Below are 20,435 nucleotides of genomic sequence, written 5' to 3' on the forward strand. Positions count from 1 at the left end.
GGCTTGCAGTTTCGCAATAATTTAGTACCACGTCAAAAGCACAACGAGGCAATCATAAACATTTTTCGGTGCATATTCTTCCCGGCTTTCGTTTCGATGGGTTCCTTTTTTCCTCCCTTCTGTGTGGCATGCTCTATATTTCCCTCCCAAAGCTCCCACTTCCGTTCCCTCCAGCCCCGCACTCTTTCCATTCTAATGCACATCTTTCCACACCACGGTGGCCGAGCAGATTTAGCCGCTGGAACGATGCCCGAAGCTCGAAAGCTCAGCCGGACCTGATTTAGGCGGGCTTCGGCAATGCTTTAATTATGCAAATTAGGTCATGAAAATAATGAATTACCCTTTGGCATGCACCTTTCAGCACATTTCAGCAGCGCAAGACAGCGCTCACCACCGCGAAAACCTCGGCGTCTCGTCGTTGGGCTCGCGGCCTTGTTCTGGTATTGGTGGTGGTGGTGCTCGACTTTTTCCTCGCCTTTCGTCTTCGTCGCCGTCGCCGTCGTCGACGTCCACCGCCGCGTCGTGGTTCCGGTGGAGTGCGCTGGTCAGTTCCGGGAAGTGAAAAACATCGATGGAACAAAACAGCAGAAAAAAGGGAAAAGGAAAAGAATGGAAATGGTTAAAAAAACATCTTCCAACACAATCCACTAAACGTCGGGGGTCGCCGTTCGGATGGGAAACTAGATGCCCTTTAAAAACTGGATAGACGAAGTAGGGGAGCGGGGTCGGGTGTTGTCAGCCAGTTTTCCCAGCAAACGGTGCGGAATTTCCCTGGGCACGTTTTCATCCCTCACATAACGGTGTTGGCTAAGCAGAGGAGTTGTGTGGTTCAGTACGAGTCTTCGGGACAATGTCTTTGAGCCGACATTTTTCCCTACAAGTGTGACACTACAAAACATTGTATGGTTTGCATAATCTTAAACTTTTTCATAAACCCAAACCTATTTTGGTTATTAAAATTCTAGATGATATTTTCGTGTAAATGGTCTTAATGCAATAATTCTTAAGCCATTTGCTCATAATGTTGTAATTTCAATCATATACTAATTAATCATTATATAGCAATTTTCAATCCTTCATTAAAGAAATGGATGTCTTCAGGTAATATACTTCTTTAAATGGTAAAGCTACTATTCAGGAGAATGTCAGATGAGCACTACCTTTTACCATTTATAGCTTTACATAGCAGGTTGGAAGTTTTTCTGAGTGTAGGTTTTTCTAGGTGCCTAATTGCAAGTCAACAAAACAGCAAGATCAATTACTAAAAGCATTTTTAAACTTTTTTTAAAGGTTGTATCATTCAAAAATAGCTCTGGACTATGTGAGCATTAAAACACAAACAAACAAAACATAAAAACATTTTTTATAGGATTTAAATTGAAAATATGAGATCTCTATCAATAATGTGGAAAAATGTAGTCGAAGCAGTATAAAAAAATTTTCAGTTCAAGTCATTCAAACCAGTTTTAGAAAATTCCTCTAAAACTCTAAGCTCTAAAAAAAATCTTTAAAACACAAAACGTTAAAACAAAATGCTGGGTAAGAAAATACCGGTTGAACGAATCTTTCTGTTAACATTCAAAAACATAAGCTAATTTTTCGTTAAAAAAAAATAGTTGCTTGAAATAAATTAGTGTTAAAATGAGATGCTACTTCACTCACAACAATATAAATTGAAAGATTGGAACATTTTTCTCTGAAATAATAATCTTTACATATAAGTTATTTTCAAATTTATGCTATTTGAATATGATTAATGTGATGCGGCGACAATCTCGTACATTAGAATTGCAATACATCTTTCTCGTAAAACTAAATTCCTAATCCCGTGGCAAGCTGTTGAACCAAAACGAATAACCCTCCATATTGCATGTCAAATAATAGAGGCAAAGCACACATCTCCGACCACTAATGCCATGTAGGAAAACCCCATCGCAACAAAACAACAACAACAAAACTCACACACACACACAGACATACACGGCTAAAAAACATAGTTCAAACCACCCAAAATCCAAACAATGCTGCGGCCAAGCGGTAATGTGTCAGTGGAACATCTGTTAATCGGCCGTAAGATAAAATCGGCGCAAATCGCACATTCAGTCCGCCTTTTGGACGGGGCAAGCCCCGGAGGAAAACGGAAGGAAAACCCACCGAACTGCTTGGGTGCGGGATTCGGGCGTTCTAATCGCTCGGCATCTGCGCCGCACAGTTTCGAGTGACAATCGTGCGATGAAATCTCAACCACCGGAGAGTCCGACAACCTCGCGCACCGTTCAATATGGGACGCTTCGCTGCCTGCTTCGCCTGGGCTGTGAGACTTCGGGGAGGGGAGGGGGAAGAAAAAAAACCCCCTACCCACCGTTTAATGGCTGGACATTAGGTGGAAATTATTTTATTCGCCAAGCGGGCTGACAATCGGCGTTCGGTTGGAGAGATTTTCGGTTTCCCGTTACGCGAAAACTGCGTGCGGGTTTTCCACGATTGACAGCTTTAAGCCGAAGCGAACGATTGAAACCTTCCGTTCGCATTTGTCGGATTTGTGGACATTTTTTTTCACGACGGAGACGGTTGGCGAGATGGTTTCGGCAATAGTCATCGAAATTAACGGCCATAAAATCCTTACACCCCTTTCCCGCGCAAGCAACGCGAACAAACGCTGACCGTGTCCTGTCGAAATAGCGTCCTTACAAGCGTATTCGTTCGTGCTGGCTGTAGTTTCGGTGTATTGTGGCGTTCTGTCCGGTTTTGGGAAACCGTGTAGCGTGTGCCAGGGAAAATCGCTTTCCCAGACGCACCACCAAGAGAGCACATCTTCGATCTCTTTCTGTCGCCTTCTTTTTGTCTCTGTCCTATCGCTCATTAATGCTCATTTTACAATCCCCACCCACGATGGTGTTTGGTGCTTCTGATTCGCTAAGCGACCCAAACCGGTAGCAAGACAAAGAGTACCTGTACCAATCCCCCTTGGTGCGAAAGAGACCACAAATTCCCGTCACGCAGACTCCGCCTTCCGTAGCGAGAACGAAAGAGAACCCACGCGAAAAGGTGAAACGAAACGGCGAGATCGCGCAACCAAGAGCGAGAAGCGGCGTGCCTGTGCTTGCGAGGGAAAGAAGACATCGGCAACAGATAGTGCCTCTCCCTCACACACACACCAGCGCAAGCAGGCCGCGTCGAGTTCGACGTACACGGGGCGCCTCGTCAGTTGGTCGAAGACCGTTGGCGTGGTTGCGCGTTTTTGACGTTTCCTGTTCCGTTGTGCGCGCGGGGTCCGTTTCCCGTTCCGTTTGTGTGCCGCCGTGTGTTTTTCCGCATTCAGCGGTGCTGCAGGTCCGTCGTGCGTTCGTTATCCTGACTACTCCCATCGACGAATGTTAAACTTTGTGTAAAAATATCTGTGCAAAAGATTGGAACGTGCTGTTTCGTTTATTTGAACGAAGAAAAGTTTGAAACCCCAGTGGAAAACAAAAAAACATCACTAAGGGTGGAAAGAAAACAACAACTTGAGCATCCTTAGTCGCAACAGGACTAAGCAGGATTTGCGTGATGTACTGGAAGGTGAAGCAAACGCATCCGATGCGAAAAATAGTGAAAAAATAGTGAAAAGAAAAATTAAAATCATCAGTTTTTGACAGAGAAATAGAGTGGAGAAAAATATACCATCAAAAGTGCCGAATACACATAGAATCGAATAGTTAAACAATAACTAGGATTAAAAGTGTTGCAGAGTGGAATTTAATCATTATCACTGCGTGAAGAAAAATCGCTGGAATTGTGCTAACCCAGTTTGTGTTCGTGTGAAAAAAGGATAATCCTAGTACTGACGGCCACTACCGTCCCTGTGTGTTTGTGCGCGCGTCTGTCGCGTTGATCAACAACCCGTGCTGGAGGTTTTCCGCAACCAGAATCGCATTGCGCCGGAGTTAGCAAACAGAGTTTCACTCGTGATACTATCGCAGGTGAGCGGAACGGGCGGGTTTTGTTGTGCAAGGAGAAGGGCAGTGGATCACAATCTTAGAGAAAACAAAAATAAACGGAACCCCGGTTACACGGGGGTTTCCGGAACGCTGACGGTGCAAGTGGCTTGCTGTATGAAGGTCGGAGCCGGGAGGCTTCAATAATTCGGGAGGGCCTGGGGTCATAAAACGGTTAAAAGCAATCGAACGGCAATCGAACAACAAATCAAGAGGACAAGTACCATAAACAAAGTTGAAAACTCACGAGTGAGGCCCGGGAAGAATTGAAGAAAACCCTTTTCTTTCACGGTAGTTGACTGAGGTGGTTTATGGTGCGTTCGGCGTAGGAAAGAAATGTACTTCGAATTCGATTCGTTCATCTCTGTGCGTGCTAGACTTGGTCACTTTTCAGCTAGACACACGCACACACAACCACACACACGTACACACCGTGCAAACAACGTCTCCCGGTGCGCAGCGTACGTTATCAAGCTTGTTATCGGCGTCGTAAATTGGTAATAAATTTAAAAATTTTGACAGCCAAGTGCCCTCGATAACAAATTAATCATTGGAACGAACGAGAGCGTTCGAACCCTCGGTGCGGGAAGTTCTTCTTCCCTTTTTTTTCCTCTCTTCGGCCAGCACCATAATGTGCACCGTGTTGTATTGGCCTTATCGGAAACTAATTTTTGATAATGTACCAACCGGCTCCTAATTGTATAATTGATGTGATTCGGGACGGAAGCGTGTGATTTGCATACGTCTCGGAGCGTGTGAACTTCGGTTTAGTCAATTGACCATGAATGGAGTGCGTGCATCCTAACTAGGATGAAGAATAGGAATTTAGCTGAGGTTTGAAATACGATCGAATAAATTTGTGCTTATGCTCCGTATGAACTGGTTGTTATGCACCTGCATTCCCTGCGCCCGAACGTCTTATCATTCGAAGTACAATTAAAAAGTAAAATAAGACCACCTCCAATAACATGCAATAAGGTGCCCTCCAACGTCGTAAAGGATGGCGCAATGTCCGAGTCCAAGTGTTGGGAAAAATAAAACTGAAAACCTAGAAGACAGCAAGAATCTCTCCGAGAAAACAATAAAGCAAACCGCAAGCAGTATGGGAAGAAGAAAACACACCCAAAACGGTCGCTTATCGATCAAAAAATCGAGCGCTAGAAAGGTTGACAAGAGTGTCGATTTTTGTCTTGTATCACACTTCCGTTATCAAATAGCCTATCGCGCCTAAGATGTATCAGGTGTGCCCTGTCCGCGCGGCCCAGCGGAGGACCCCTAAAGTGGACCGTGTTTGCCTTTCGGGGCATTGATTTCCTTCACCCTCCTTCCGTCAGGGAAGTGTTATTTTACCTTTTCCAGTTCGACCGACGGCACTTGTTCGGCATTTCGTTTCGGGTGGAGGGAAATTGTGCGTACCGTTCGGTGGTGCGCTTGAGGTGATGTGTGATTGTCCAGACGAGACAGCCGTTTTGGGCCGTTTGTCAATATGTGTTGTCGTTTATGGGCGCTCTTCCTAGGCTTTTTTATATTTTTAGCAAGCAACACCAAACTGACCGACTTCTTGTCGGGACTTGTCGAACTTGATGCGCCCAATTCTGCCGCAAACAATGCGTTCGCTTGTTGTGCCGTGCGTGTAGGGACCCCCCCATTCCCCTTCTCACCTCGGCACATGACGCCCGGTTTGACGAGATAAGGGCACCTTAGGAAGGAAATCTACCACGACTGTGAAGACACCTCTCCGTACCGCCCACCAAGCCTGCCACCGAAAGGAGTTATCGATCGTCGTTTTCCCCCCTTCTGTTTGCTTCTGCTTGTGCAATCAAATTAATGGATTTAAATTAGGCACCAACACCCTTACCCACCTTCGTCCGGATCGGCAGGTTCGTTTTGTGAAACAAATTTGTTGATTTGTACACTCTCATCTCATTAGCGCTTTGGCTCGCTCGAAGGATCGGTGCATCATCAAATGATGCAAAAGATGGCAAAAAGCAAAAAACAACAACAAATGAGCAGTGATTACGCGTGATCAAAATATAGGAAATTACTTCTTGGTGAGAAGCAAACACCAACGATTTGCTGCAGGATTTTTTCGATGCGTGTTTTCGAGCTTCGTCGCTTTCATTTACGGTGAAGAATGTCGGAAATAATTTCGTACAGAAGTTACCAATGGTGAAAAATACGTTATCATTTAGTTTGAAACCTCTTCCCACCGTGTATTTGTTCCAACCATGGGAAACACAGTTGCTGTTCATATAAGAAAGTTCTTGAGGAAAAAATAACTGGAATCACTAGCTCGAGCTCAATCTTCCAACGTCCCTTGTATCGTTTGTGTGGGTTGGGATGAAGAATTAAAATTTAATTAATTCTCTTAATTGACCATGATTTGTTTCCGAACGGAGGGATTCGGTGCCGTCGGCTTTCTGACTCATTGCACTTTTCGCCGCTTTAGATTTTTTGTTTGCCGAGGAAGCATACGTGATCTTTTCCCTTTGACTCTTTCTTTTACCGGAGAGTTCCGCACGGTTCCGTGGCAACATTGTCCACCAAAAAAAGATCTTTCCTGCGATGGATTTCTTGGAGGATGTGCTCAGCCCCGGGAGGATGAGGAAGCTAAAGGGATTTCTTCGATAAGACCAAGCGAGCAAGTGGCAACGGAAGGAGGAAACGAATCAATAAATCAAAACATCACCCCAAAACTCGCCGCAGATCCGGGGTTTTGCCATCGATCGATCGATTGATCGTTCGACGGGAAAGAGCAGCAAGCTTCCCATACGGAACGGCGAACAATTCCCTCATTTGGGTCCGTTCGGGTTGCCCTTTCGGACGGTGCAAAATTGGTTTCGTTGAATAAAATAAAAAAAGACACAAACGAAGGAAACGGGAAGAACGGTCCATGGTTCACGGGGAAGGTGGTGGCAAGAAAAATGACTCCTTCACACCCCTCCTGCGGACCAGACTGGGAAGAAGCGGGATTGACCCCGGAGGGATTCACTTAGAGCCACGAAGCAAATTATCCGCCAAGTGTAGGGCACACAAACAATGCTCTCCGTAGCACGTTTCCCTTATTTCTTACCACACGCTCACCGGTACGGAGAGTGATGCATTAACGAGGCCGAACCGATTTCTTGGGACTCCCGGAGTTTTCAAAATAGGCTGTGACCTCCGGTGAACCAACGCGGACCGTGCGGACGGTACACTATTAGGAGCTAAAACAAACCACAATCGGACGAGTGGAAATGGTGGAAACAACAACAGAATCCCACCCGGGATCGGGAAGCCAAACGATGGCAGAGATTCGAGGATTTGCCTCGTTGTTGTTCTGTGGGTTTGAAATCGATAATTTTAATTTAACATTTTGACGCTTCGCCTGGTGGTGCCTCTTGTTTGACTTTGGCTCGGATCGTTCCACGCCGGACGGGGCATCGTCCATTTATCATCGTCCTAATAGACCTCGATCGATGCCATCCCGCTTCTCCGGAGGTCGTCGTGCCCGTTCCGAGAAATTCTAGCCTGTCGTCCGACCCGACTGGGGGTAGTGGGCTTTCCACAGCCGTTCCGCGGGCCCCCGGTGGGGTGTATTAATTAATTACTCAAACACATCTATTCCGAACGCAAGATGGTCCCGGCTGGGAATGCTGGAAAGAAAGTTATTGATTGTTTCGGTGCGTGTGTTGGTGGTGGAGGTGGTTGCATGAAGATTTCCTTCAATTTGGGATGTGTTTTTCTTTCCTACCTCCGTGGACGAGCCCCGTGCCTCGATCTTGGGACGGTGCCACCGGTTGTTGAAGCTGTCTTCGGCCGCGCCGAGTGCCGAGTCCCGCTGGGTGGTGCGAGTCCGCGTTGGGTGCGAGATAAAACAATTTATCACCATAAATTGGCCGCACGGCGAGCGCGATGGCGGGCGCGCAATTATGCCGAATGCTGGACGAACAATAAAAGCGAAGTAAAATCATAACCGGGGCCGTTTCGGGCGGGAAGGGAGAGGGGGGGGGGGGGGGTGGAGAAAAAAAAACGCACACCGGAATCGATTCGTATGATCGATGGAAAAGTGTTGCCAAGGGACAGGTAGCGAGAGAGAGAGAGAGAGAGAGGGGGAGGGAGAGCGAAAGAGGGGGGGAATTATTTTTTCGCGCCCATCGGAGGTCCTTGCCGAACGGAATGTGGTCGCGTGCGTGCATTTGTCTTACGGCCGGGCCGTGATCGTGTGAAAGATAGGCGTCCGAAAGGCGAAAACTGTTCGATGGTGGGGCCGATTCGGGTGGCCGAACACAATAGGAGGCTGCGGCTGAGTGATGTGATAAGTGATTGAGATTTATTGACTGCCGATCGCCGGACCGCTGCGGGAGGGAAAGACCATTAGGCATATTATTTTCTTCTCACACAAAACACTCACTGTTTCTTCTTTCCACGCAATTACCGAAACAAATCAAATAAATTTAAAAAGAGTCACTTACTAGCAACAGCGAAAAAGAAAATTAATTTTATTACATTTAAAACTTAGTTTTTCCCCAAACAAACCCCAAAAAGGGAAGAAAAGCGAATCAAAGGCCACCGGCAAACCGATTTCACGCCCCGAACAATTATTCAAATCAATCTAACGTTGCGATGCACATTCGAGGTTGTGCTTCTGATTTAAGCGAGCATTTTGTTTGCATTGTTTGTCGCTTTTATTTTTTTTTTTCTTGCCCATTCACATGATCTTTTATCTTATCCTTTTCTTTGCCGCCAGATGGGTTTGTTTGGGTCCCATGGTGATGGGTTTGCTGGAGCGCAAGACCATTTTTCCCTCAATCGTCACCTCAAAAATCGTCCACCGTAACGGATTCGAATCATGGAGCAGACGGGGAATTTAAAAAAAAAACAATAACCGTAAAAGAAACCTAAAATCTCTCCAGTAGGAAAAAGAAGCACCAAAAAACTGCGAGGCAGTTCCCAGTGCCGAATGCATAAAACAAAAAAAAAATCCGCCTTCCCTTAACTAACGCTCGAGAGCTTGTGGGTTTTGCTTTTTTGAAAGACCCGAAAAGCCACCCCGAAAAAATAAAAGACACAAACGGCACCAACTAAACCCTCGAGAAGACAGTGGAGGTAGGAAAAATAAAATAAAATAAACTACACACTCACAAGGCCCACACAGTCGACATAAATCCCAAAACCTTTCCCGACCTGTCAGCCAACGATTAAGACGGGCGCGGCATTTTATGGGGCCTCACCTCGTAGCTCGGTGGTCGGAGGAAGGGCGCGTGTGGTGCGAAGCCGTGGCTACCAAATCCACCCACGTGAACGGCAGCTCGATGGTAAGATTCGGGAGTTTGCTCCGATCCTCCCCCATGCCACACTGTCCACCGTTCGGCCGGTGGACCCTTTCGGTGCACTTGGTTGCGCAAATAAGTTGTCACTGTGTGCGAGCGGCTCGTGATTTGTGCGCACGATTCGGTCAAGTGATTTGCCACCGAAAAGCAAAACCACCAGACAATAACAAAAGTGGAATAAACACAGGCGCGCTCAGCGCTCGTACGCAAATAATGGGTGATTTTAGTTTTCAACCCTTTCCACGAGACACATCTCACAAATGAGATGGTTGGTGGTAGAGTTTTCCCCAAATTTTTCCTACCGACAAAAGACTCCGACCCATCCAAGACGGCGCGATGTTTGAGCTTGACAAACACACACACACATAGACACATCCCCATGAGGTGCTTTTAAGATTATCATAGTTCGATAATTTTGGTTTTCGGTTGGTTTGCCTCTTTATTAATTTTGGGTGAGCGTGGAACGTGAATTACGACGATTTGGTGAGTTTTCAGTGCATTAAAAAATGGTGGCTGTTATTAAAATAAATTCATGATGATCACCATCGTGGATCAAACATAAACGTTGAATTCACCGGCTCTTCATTGTTTCTGTGTCGTGTCAATGGGGCACCTTAAAAAGTTATGCAAATGAAAAACATTTAACACTCACTTTCATATTTTTGCCTAGTTGGAGGTGGGCCTCGGTCACATTTTCTTCTTGAAGCATTCAACGCACATAAATAAAGATCAAAGACATAAAACCAAACAAAAACAAAAACGATTTGCGAAGTGATATTGTGGGGGAAGATAAGGAACAAATGGGTTACGAATGGATTCGGTATGCAAAACGTTTGGTTGGGAAAATGGTTGAGTAATTTGGCAAAGTTGGTTATTTGAAGGAAAAGCTTTTTCCAAAATTTGGAAAGGCGCTTTTTGAAAGCACATTTGCTATGATTTACAAAATTAATATAATTGGGCCATAAAAGCAAAAGTCTGTTGTGAAATTATAGAGAAATATAAAAAGGCAACAAAGAACAAGAGTTTAAACCACGAGGAAATGAACAATGCTACTCGCTTGGGGATGGGAACAAGAAGTCACTACAAATCGTATAGCACCAAAAGAAGAACAACAATTAGTCCCTTCTCGGTGCGCGCTTTTAATTGGTGGAAAGAACAGTGTGTCCTTCCGTAACATTACACGATTTTAATGTGTAGCGCTTCCAGGGAAACCTCCATCCATCGGAAGCGTCGGAATCGTTCGCGCGCACCGCAACATCGCTATAAATCGCCATCGGAATCGGTGTGGACTCCCGTTTTCTGATATGGGCAGCCCTAGGTGTGTGTGAGTGTGTGTTTCACGAGGGAGTCGAGTTTAAATTAACATCCGGCAACCTGCTCGGATAAATCGACACACAAACAACAGAAGAGATAGAAGGCAAAAAATTAAAACAACCCAATGTGGGGGAAGGGGAACGGTTCCAGAGGATGTGTGGCCACCACGGGTGGGAAATTTACCACCTTCTCCGGCGGACGTCATCGTCATCGGTGTGGTTTCCATCATCATCGTCATCAGCGCACCATCGTCCGTGGTCATTTTTATCGGTAGTTTTCCATCGTTAGACGAACGCACGGCGGGCATCCCGTGGAGGCAACCGTACTCCTGGTCAATCCAATCCAATCCAGCCCGTGGTGGACGCGGACAGGATGGAAGGAAGAGAGTATCGGAAAGCATCTGCAGCCGCTCGCTGTAGTTGTTAGTCATTTGTAACTACTTTTAACGATCGGTTGTTTTCTTCACTCTCATAAAACTGTACTACAATCGTATAATACGAATTAACGACAGTAACGAACAAAATGATTTAACGAACGAGCAGGCCGTGCGCGGACGAAGCGAAAAAGGGGGCGAGAGCGAATGGGAGGAAATTAAGAATTGCGCCTCCAACGTGGAGAAGACATGGGCAAGCAAGAGAGATTTAAAGAAAAAATGTAATACGCAAGACGTACTAAACTTAATGTAAAACATAAAACCACGCTGACCAACTGGAACTGGTCGACTAATTGCGATTGGTGCTGCCTCCTCGTAGTAGCTTTTCATCAATTTTCCATGCTATCATTACCTCCAGTACCGAAGCAACGGGTTTTCCGAATGCCATTGACATGGGGTTTGATTCTTATGCTTAGTTTACACGACGCGCAAAACTGTGAAAATACAGGCGAAAATATCATTTTTCTGTCACTTTTTTTCGCTTCGTGTAGACGTTCCTATTCGTGAGCCGATGCAGATGTAAGTACATTCAATGTTGATTTGATTGTTTAACAGTAAAAAAAAACAGCACAAAGGTATTGTGTACACCGAAATCTCATCAACAACTACTGTACATCATCACAAACAACTATTTTCCATCCACTGGCACTCTATACCAGGTGCGCAAATTTTTGCAAATCTATTTTTCACTCGGCGACCGAAAAACAGATTTTCGCTTACTTTGACAGTTGACTGCCCATCTGACAGCATTTTACCGCTAACTCACAGCATTTTGCCGTTTGCAAAGGTTGCTTTGCGCTTCGTGTAGACCAAGCATTACAAAAAATAAATAGTTTTAAAAAAAAGAAGAGTTTTAACGAAGAATTGTTTCTTTTTTCGATTTTTTAATAAATCAGTATCCTAACACTGTTAGTGTTTTAATTTAGAATCTGCCATCTCCTATCCCACGGACGTCCAATCCTTCATTGGTGATGATTGTGGCATCCTTTTCGGCTTGGCGCTATTCTGATGATGTTCTCAATGCTTGGAGTTCACTTGTTTTGCCCCTTTTTATAAAGCCTATATATTTTTGGTGTGCGTTTCATTTCTTTTACGACACCGTCATGATTTTGATGGGACATATAACATGCACAAATGGGGTCCCTATTAGGGCTGACACCATCCCTGCGCCTACCCCCCACACCCCGGTTCGGCCGGACGATACCACTTTCGTTCGGCGTGGTACAGTTGCGTGGAGTTTTTTTATTGTTGAACTTCACGATGTTTCATTTTTATTGCAAGTTTTATTCATATAGTTTTTTTTCTTGCTGCTGCTGCTGGTACTTCTTAAGTTTCCACTCACTTTACGAGCCACCGATCCAAGATTGCCAACAATAGTACCCACGAGTGCGAGTGCCGGTGTACCACGCGGGAGGGCTGGCTTCGGCCGCCATTAATGTTATTATTTCACTTACTACTGTTTCTGGACTCGGACGAGTCGCAAAAAAAAACCATTAATGAGTGTTGGAAAAGACCGGCCAAGGGGCGAGTGTTTGGGGTGGAACTATTCCTAAGCTTGCCGGGCAACAGAAAATCCCTGCTCTCGAACCAGAAGCAAACGGGAAACTGTGGCCCCCGGAAAACCGGAGGCCGTCGTAAAACGAAGGGTACTATAAAATTACAGTACCAATTGTCGTCGTAAAACTGACAAAACATAGCGCGCACAAGAGAGTGAGGGAGAGAGAGGGAGAGAGAAAGAAAGAAATGGATCTGCTGACACACTGGAAGGCACATGATTTTCTTTTAATCAGCAGAAGCGGGCAGTGTTCTTGGAAGTTGAGGTGGGTCCGTGGTCAGGAAAAGGCACAAAATGGCGACCGTCCTTTGGGGCCAGAAATGCCAGGATATCAAGCGCATTTTATAGTGTTGTTGACACTTTTTTCGTCCAAGATCAGGGGGGTTCCTTAAAATCTCCATCTATGTATATGATCTACGGTAGCTGCCCTGGTGACAGTAACCTTCTTTTACTGGAGGTTAATGATGGCCGATGCTAATATATCTACGCCGCTTCAAAGAGAACTGCCGTAGGAAGTGTGCGGAAAATTATCTGATTTTCCTGAAGCTATTGCGACTCCAACAAATGTGCTTCCTCACAAAGGTTACAGCGTTGCGCTGCTTCCTTCAGTTGAGACACCGTCGAGTTGACTGACTGGTTGATAAGACCAACATTAGAAGCCTTCTTCCTTTCGCTTCCTTTTCCACCCGGCGACCTCCGAATGTGTGGATCACTCATCGCGGTATCGTTTTCAACTGACTGGTGATTTAATTACACTCACCATGCGTTCGTGTCGCGCACGGCGGCAACCAAAAGGGCAGCGCCATGTTGAATTGTGTAAAATTGGCAAGCGACACCCCGCCCGGCGCGGAAAACATGGCGCTCGGAAGAAAACCGACTAGCGTTGTCAATCGTTGTTGGTTGTGCCTTTTTTTTTTACTCAACTCCCCCACCTTCCTCCTATCGAAAATAAACACACATACACACACACGAAACACCGAGACACAAATAGCGACTTCCATAGATAAAGATAGAAATGGTCCCTCGCCTAGCTGTTGTGAGTTGGCTGCGTTGTTGGCAGGAAATGTCCCCAAACGGAAGTTGGCAAAGGAAAACTGAAATAGGGAAAAGGGTTTAGAAGCACGCAAACGACGACGCCAGCCGAAGAACCGGCCATAAAATTAAATTATTCAATTGAATACGACTTCCAATTTCATCGATTAGGTGTCGATGGAGGTGTCTTTTCGGTGCGCGATCGTTCTTTTACCCTTGGTTTTATTGGTTTGGTATTTGGAGGGTGTTAATCGCAGAGCTCTTTAACTCATTTGTGAGTAATAAGAATAAATTATCTGCATAAATTTGGTTCAAACAAAACACTTTGTTCAGTATTGTTATAAAAATTGTTGTAATCTATAGGCAATTTGTGAAAATAAGCAATGTTTGAAGTATTTTCGGCACAATTCACCTAACGTAACTAATCCGACGTAAATAAAGTAGCTTCACTTGCAACAGGCCTGTAACAATGTATCATCCATGGTGAAGGCCCGGTGCGATATGACGACAGAAATATGATATCGTTCACATTGTACCGCTCCAAATCGCACGGTACCTCAACGAGGATGACGAATCGAGAGGCAAAAGGCAGAACTGCTAGCCAGTGCCCGCCCTTTCGAGCCCTCACTCGACAAGGGGCCCAAAACGGGGCCGCACTTCACTCTTAACCTTGGGAAAACGTTATCCCGCTGGCAGATCGCTTACGAGAAGATCGGAACCCTCCCCGGGTGTATCGATTACGTCGCCGGAACCCGAACGCGCACTTACAACGCGTCTCTTAAACAGCTTCATTGTTGCGTCGGGACATTGTTTCGCGTGAGGAGTGGAGGAACGGAAAAAAAGCCTTGAGAGCGCCGTCATCCAGCCGAGCCCACCGAATTAGGAAGCGGGTGCTCGGGTAGGAAAATCTCTTCGAGAGGCGTGTTGCTACCCGGGGACGTTCCCGGCTGCAGGGATTGCTTTCCCACCACATTGGCTACATTGTTGCGCGGGGCCGGAAAAAAGTTGACATCGACACACAGGGAAACTATCAACTGCCAGATTGATACTTTACTGGATGAAGGTTGTTTTTTTTGCACCCATCGACGGATTTATACGCATGACGTACGACTGCCGTGTGAGCGCCATTTTGTTGTTTGAAAAGACGGCTCTCGTTGCCTTTCCCAACTGGCGCTTATCGTTTTATTGTCGATCGATTGCTCGAGAGCAACCGTTTGTTGATTGTACTGTCAAGCACGTTGCGCACTAGAAGAACGTTTCAATGGCGCAAAACGGGGACTCAAACGATGGAGAGCTCGTGTTGCTTCGAGTAGCTTTTTATTTCTTCGTTACAATTACATAACAACCATTTGTGTACTATTTGAATTCATTCCTCTTTCTAATTAATTAGATTTGTTTATCACGTGTCGAATGATTCTTCCTTCTTTCCCCGTATTTGTGTTCCTTTTCTGATAATTTGCCCGAAGTACAGTTGGCAAAAGTGGACTGACACCATTTTAAATACATCAGCACCTCTTCAATGTAAAAGCAACGCCAGCCGACGTCCACTCACCCCCCGGTGTCCGCTTGGAAGGGACGTGGACATCATTTCAATGTCATAAATTACGTGAACAAACGCTCGCGAGTGAAGGGGTAGGGAATGGGCAGGGGGCGATGCGCACGTTGATAGCGGATGGCAATCACCAGTTATCGGGTTGGTAGTACACGCTGATAGCATCCGCATTTATTTTTTCCTTGTCGGTGAGGCGCCACAAAATGGTTTTGAGGTAGAGATCCAGCCGCGGACATAAGTCTTCATTTTCGTCGACCGAGGAAAAAGAAGGAAGCTGCAAAAAGGAGCGTTTACCATCGGACAAGCAATCAGTGTCGATTGGGGGATCGATCTGCGGGCGAGTGGATGTATTTTAGAACGTTTCGAGGCGGCCTTTTTGTTATCGAAATTTAAGTCCAACTTGTGGTCATAGGAGATGTGAAATTTAAAGTGATAACAATATCACCTCGCACGGTAGATAAGGACTGTTTCTTCTTGTGACAAGATGGTTAACTGCAGGTGACCGATCTCCCATCGAGAGCCTGCGTTTAAATATGAATATATGCTACCTGTATGCTCCGTAAGAGCTTAATTTTCCAACCAACTTCATAACTAATGATAGATAATAATTTTCTTACTATTTCTCATTTTTTTCTCCCTCTTTTTCTTTCTCATTTACCAACAGCTTGAATAGAAACACGTTGACAGCCGCCAAAGACGTCGTGGAAGTGGAAATTCTACCAGCCCACCGATTTTTCACGCCACACGCCCAAAAAGCCCAACCCGAAAGGAAGGACGAGCGGGGAGAAATAATTTGTTTCACTGAATGAACAGCAAAATTTGTGTATAAATTACAACCCCCGAAATCATCATCAGCCCAACTCGCGGGAAGAAAGCGCGGGCCTCCGGAAAACCCCCCCGGGAGCACGCGAACGCGAAAGGAAACCCCACGGGGTGGGGAGGACGATATTTATCGTTTATTATTATTTCGTTTCGATGACGAATGAACAAAAGGAGGGCAGCGTGATAAATAAGAGTATGATTCCGTGATCCGCGTACGGGTTTTCGCAGATAAATCCTCCGCCGGACTCGCTTTCTCGCTCGTTCATACTCCACGCCTCCTGCTGGTGTCCTTCTCTCCGTCTGCGGCTGCACGCGTGTGTGTGTTTGTGTGTATCGGCGAATCGGAATTCGGTCGTGCTTGAGTTCCCGAGTGCGCGGTGTTTTCTACTTTTTGTTTGCGTTGAGCAGAAAGGGACAATTGCGATCCACCATTTTGTACGAGCTTCGAGCGCGCGCGCGCGCAAGACACGGTGCGTATGCAGTTGTTGTATGCGTCCAGGAGATTGTGCTGCGCGGTTGTGTGCGCGGTGACATGATCGTGCCGGAGCGGAAAGGCAGATCAGCTGGACCGGGTTCGCTGTGAGGCGGACGAGAACGGAAGGGCTTCGAAGGCGAGATCAGATCAGATTCGCGGATCGATCGGCCGAACATTGCGCGAACGCCCGCTCGCCCCGCTTGCGTGTATGAGTATGTGGTGAAAATGTCACTGGGAAAAACTGTCTGAACGGCGGGAACATCGAGAAATAAAGTCCCGCGCATCGTAACGAACTTAGGACAACAGCGATTTCTTCTAAGTTTTCGACAAAGATCACCAATTCGGCGAGTTATAAGAAGAGGAAGCTTTCCTCGTACCTGTGGCCGACCGTTCGGCAAAGTGTCCGTGTCAGTGTGTGTATGTGTGCGTGTGTGTGGGTGTGTGTACGGGGTTTGTGAAGTGAAAACTGTGTGAAACAATCGGCAACCACCACCAGCAGCACAATGGATATGACATCAGCAGCGGAGGCACGGAGCTGGTACGACAACCAGCGGCTCGGTGGGTCGCCGGGAACGTCGGCCGCCCTCGGTCACCAGACGGCCGCCGTCGATCCGTCCGAGATGAACCCGTTCTATCCGCTCGAGAATAGCTCCCATCGCCGGTACTACCCGACTAGCTACGGACCGCACGGTAAGTCCTTGTTGAAACAATCGGTGGGCCTCAAGAAGACGACGGTACACCGCAATCTCTAACGGGGTTCTCAAAGAGTGTACCACGTCGTACTCTTCCCCCCGGGTTTTCGAAGCCTCAAACATCGACGTCAAAAACCTTCGACAGAACCCGGTGTCCCATTGTTGGCGTTGTTTCAATTTCAATTACATCAAAAAAAGTAATTAACAATAATTACAGTCCAACCAGAAGAGGTTCGTTCGCTGGCTCACCCTTCGCGGCTGGGGAGGTGGGGGCCACACAGGGTACGTGCAGTGGCTAATGCACGTGAAGGTTGTCGGCGGGGGCGCGGGCAGGGTAAACTAACTGACGGTGGCGCAGGAAAACTGCAATTGAGATTTCCATCAAGAACAGCCGAGACGCTTGAACGCGTCGCGGAAATGTAATTATCGCACGCCAAAAACGTGTGCTGTACCTCCAACCGCGGCACACTACCGTACGTCCAACCTAATTTGAGGTGGCCGTTTGTGACGAGGGGCACCCGAAAAGAGAAAAAAACAAAAAAAAAAACATTAACTTGGACGCAACACACAATGCGGCGGCGCTACGAGCAGATTCAACGGTAATTACTTTATCATTGAATTTTATTTTGTTTTTTCCTCGACCACCGCGACCAGCATTGGATGGATCGGCGTATTTGGCGACAAGCGACCGTACGCATTTCGCATCATACCGAAAGACCGGGCCCACCGAAAACAAAAAACCGGAGGGTTCCATTACGTTCCAACCGAACGCGACAACACTTGGGAAGGTTCGTCGCTTGATGGGCCGTTGAAGTTTTTCGTCTCCGGGCGTTGCATGTCGAAAATGAAGACGCTTTTCGTGCCTGAATGCAATTCATCCGCCTTCAATGGGTCTCACTCCACACGCTTCTTACCCTTCCCCCCCCTCCCCGTGCACTTTTTGCTGTTCTTCGCGGATGGGAAAACGGAATCGTTTCTTTTTTTTTAATTTTAACTTCTCGCTTTTTCGTATGTGTGCATGCTAAAGTTGCCATGTCCCACCGCGGGTTTGGCTAACGATAGGGAAAATAGCTAGCGGACGCGTGGTGCTTCGTTCGGCATGCACCATCCGTGTGGTGTGTAATTAAAAGATGCTTAATCTGGCCGCGAGTAACAGCGCTTCGTTGCGATTGTGGCCAAAATGTTGGTAATTTGGCAGCGCTGGTTTGGGAAAGTTCTAGCACCGGAGTCGGACGGGAAAGCGGGAAAGATACGCCGTGGTTGGCAAAAGTTTTTGATGAGGTGCTGCTTGTGCTTGGGTGCATGTTGCAAGGTTGGGGTAAGTCGAGAAACCCTCTTTCCTGGCTGATTCCGTTGGACGAGAAAATCATGTCAGTTTAATGAAGCGAAGACGAGCGGTAGACATTAATCTAAATGTTCAATTCTAAGCTATCTTCCAAGAGGCTATTTTTAAGGAGCGAGCCTCACGCTGTTCCGTTTTAGAGCGGGGGGTTATTTGATCGGAGTCGTGCAGTTTCGTTCCCGGTTCTGATTAACACTGTGTGTTTTTTTTTTTGTCAGCAGCGAAAATGAAATTAAATGCGACTCCAAATTTGAACCCATCCTAGACGAAAAATTCTACTACCATTTGATTGGCTTTGATGCGCAATAAATATCACGATCGTGTTTCATTCGCAATCACCAGCGGGGTGTTCGTTCCCGGTCGGTTAATGGCTCCCCCGTTCCGATCGGGGAGGATTTTTAATTTAAATATTTGATTTACTTCCCGCTACCAGACGCACATTTACCCAAAAACCGCTGCCGAATCGGTTAACGGTCGAAACCGGGGAAGGTATATTCGTTGGCGCGTTGGGCGAGTAGTTCGTCATTTCGCTGTGAAAGCCCCCGGCGGGTATCTTCTTGGAGTTTCTTGAAGAGTTACCTTTCCGCAACCGGCCATTTGTTCCTAACCAGCATTTAATCGTTCCTAGGAGGTGGTAAATTTTTTACTGCTTCTGATTTTCGAACCAAGCCAAACCCCGGGTGCGCACGGGTGGCTATAAAAATGATAAAAACAAATCAACGAAATCCGAAGACGCAACGCAAATGATCCACCGTGCTAAGGGAGGGAGTAGAAAACAAACGACGAAGTGTGTCACCTGTAACATCTTTTCGACCCCTCGTGCTCCCACCTTTCCCCGGGTTGCGTGGAGCACCCAAAAAAAGGGTGCGGGTCACCAGCGAGTGATTGATTGATATCTCATCATTCTACCGAATTTTTAATGCCAAAACACAGCCCGAAAACGAGAGAGCTAAAGCGACCGTAAAGCAGACATGGAAAAATAAAAGTGTCCAGCCTCCGCTGCTGGTCGTAAAATAATCGATAGCACGATACGCACGTCCCGGCGTTCGTCGAGCATTAGCATTCGGGGTGGATTAGGCTTCCGTGAGTTTCCGCCGGTTTGAGGCATTTGGCCGGTGGACAAGGTCGAACGGAGCTTTCGTCCAACCCGCTCACTAGGAATCGAACCCCAGTCGCTTTATTATAGACTACAATTTTGAAACCATTTTAACGACGCGCTTGTATGAAACCATTCCTACTTGGAAGGGATCGGGGTGCATACCAGAAATGCGACTGAATGCCACGAAGATTGACTTCGTGCACGTCGTGACACTTTAGGACTGGGCGCTGGAAACTCCTTCTCCCCCCATCCACCCGGGAACCGGGTTCCAAACCCCTTTCCCCCGGTCGTTAGCGGGGCCTAATTCAATCAGCCCTCCGTCTAGCGCGCCAGACCGCAGCATAATGAGGCCGCTAGAGACGCCGCGAAGTGGCAAAGTGTCGCAAAAATCTCGATCGCGCGCCTCGAATGTGCTCCTTGTTTGGAGAGCGCCAGCTCAAGGAACAATCCAAGGCGCCTTGGAAGAAATTGGACGGAGACAAAAGGATGGGCCGCGCACGAGGAATGTATACGTCAAAATAAAACGAAAGGCTAGCGAGACCAAAGTCCAAACGAAAGAAGAAAAAAACACCTCCACAATGAAAAGAGAGCTTTCAATTGCTAGAGTATGCAATTAATTGCTACTTTCCGTGCGGTCGTGGTCACGGCAGCCGGGGGCATTAATCTGCAAAAATTAATCTGTCATCTCGGACTGATGTCTTAATTGAAGCTAATTACCACATTTGTGTCGGCCGGCGCGGACACTCTCACTCCCTCTCGCCCATTCCCTTGAATCGCTGTCGCTGCGAGAAACTGCATTAAAATCCTTTGGCGCAGCTGCTGACTCCCGG

The 20,435-nt window shown here is 46.7% G+C and overlaps 1 protein-coding gene across 1 annotated transcript in view; it reads left to right on the forward strand.

Annotated features, from left to right (window-relative positions):
• Positions 1-16,975: 16,975 nt before the first annotated feature.
• Positions 16,976-20,435, forward strand: part of LOC131286975 (GATA-binding factor C) — an 87,464-nt gene continuing 84,004 nt past the window's right edge. Inside the window, exon 1 of the mRNA XM_058315986.1 lies at positions 16,976-17,162. Coding sequence (XP_058171969.1) covers positions 16,976-17,162 — 187 coding nt within the window. The remainder of the gene's footprint in view (positions 17,163-20,435) is intronic.

The sequence above is a fragment of the Anopheles ziemanni genome, chromosome 3 (assembly GCF_943734765.1).
Source record: "Anopheles ziemanni chromosome 3, idAnoZiCoDA_A2_x.2, whole genome shotgun sequence".
NCBI classification, from domain to species: domain Eukaryota; kingdom Metazoa; phylum Arthropoda; class Insecta; order Diptera; family Culicidae; genus Anopheles; species Anopheles ziemanni.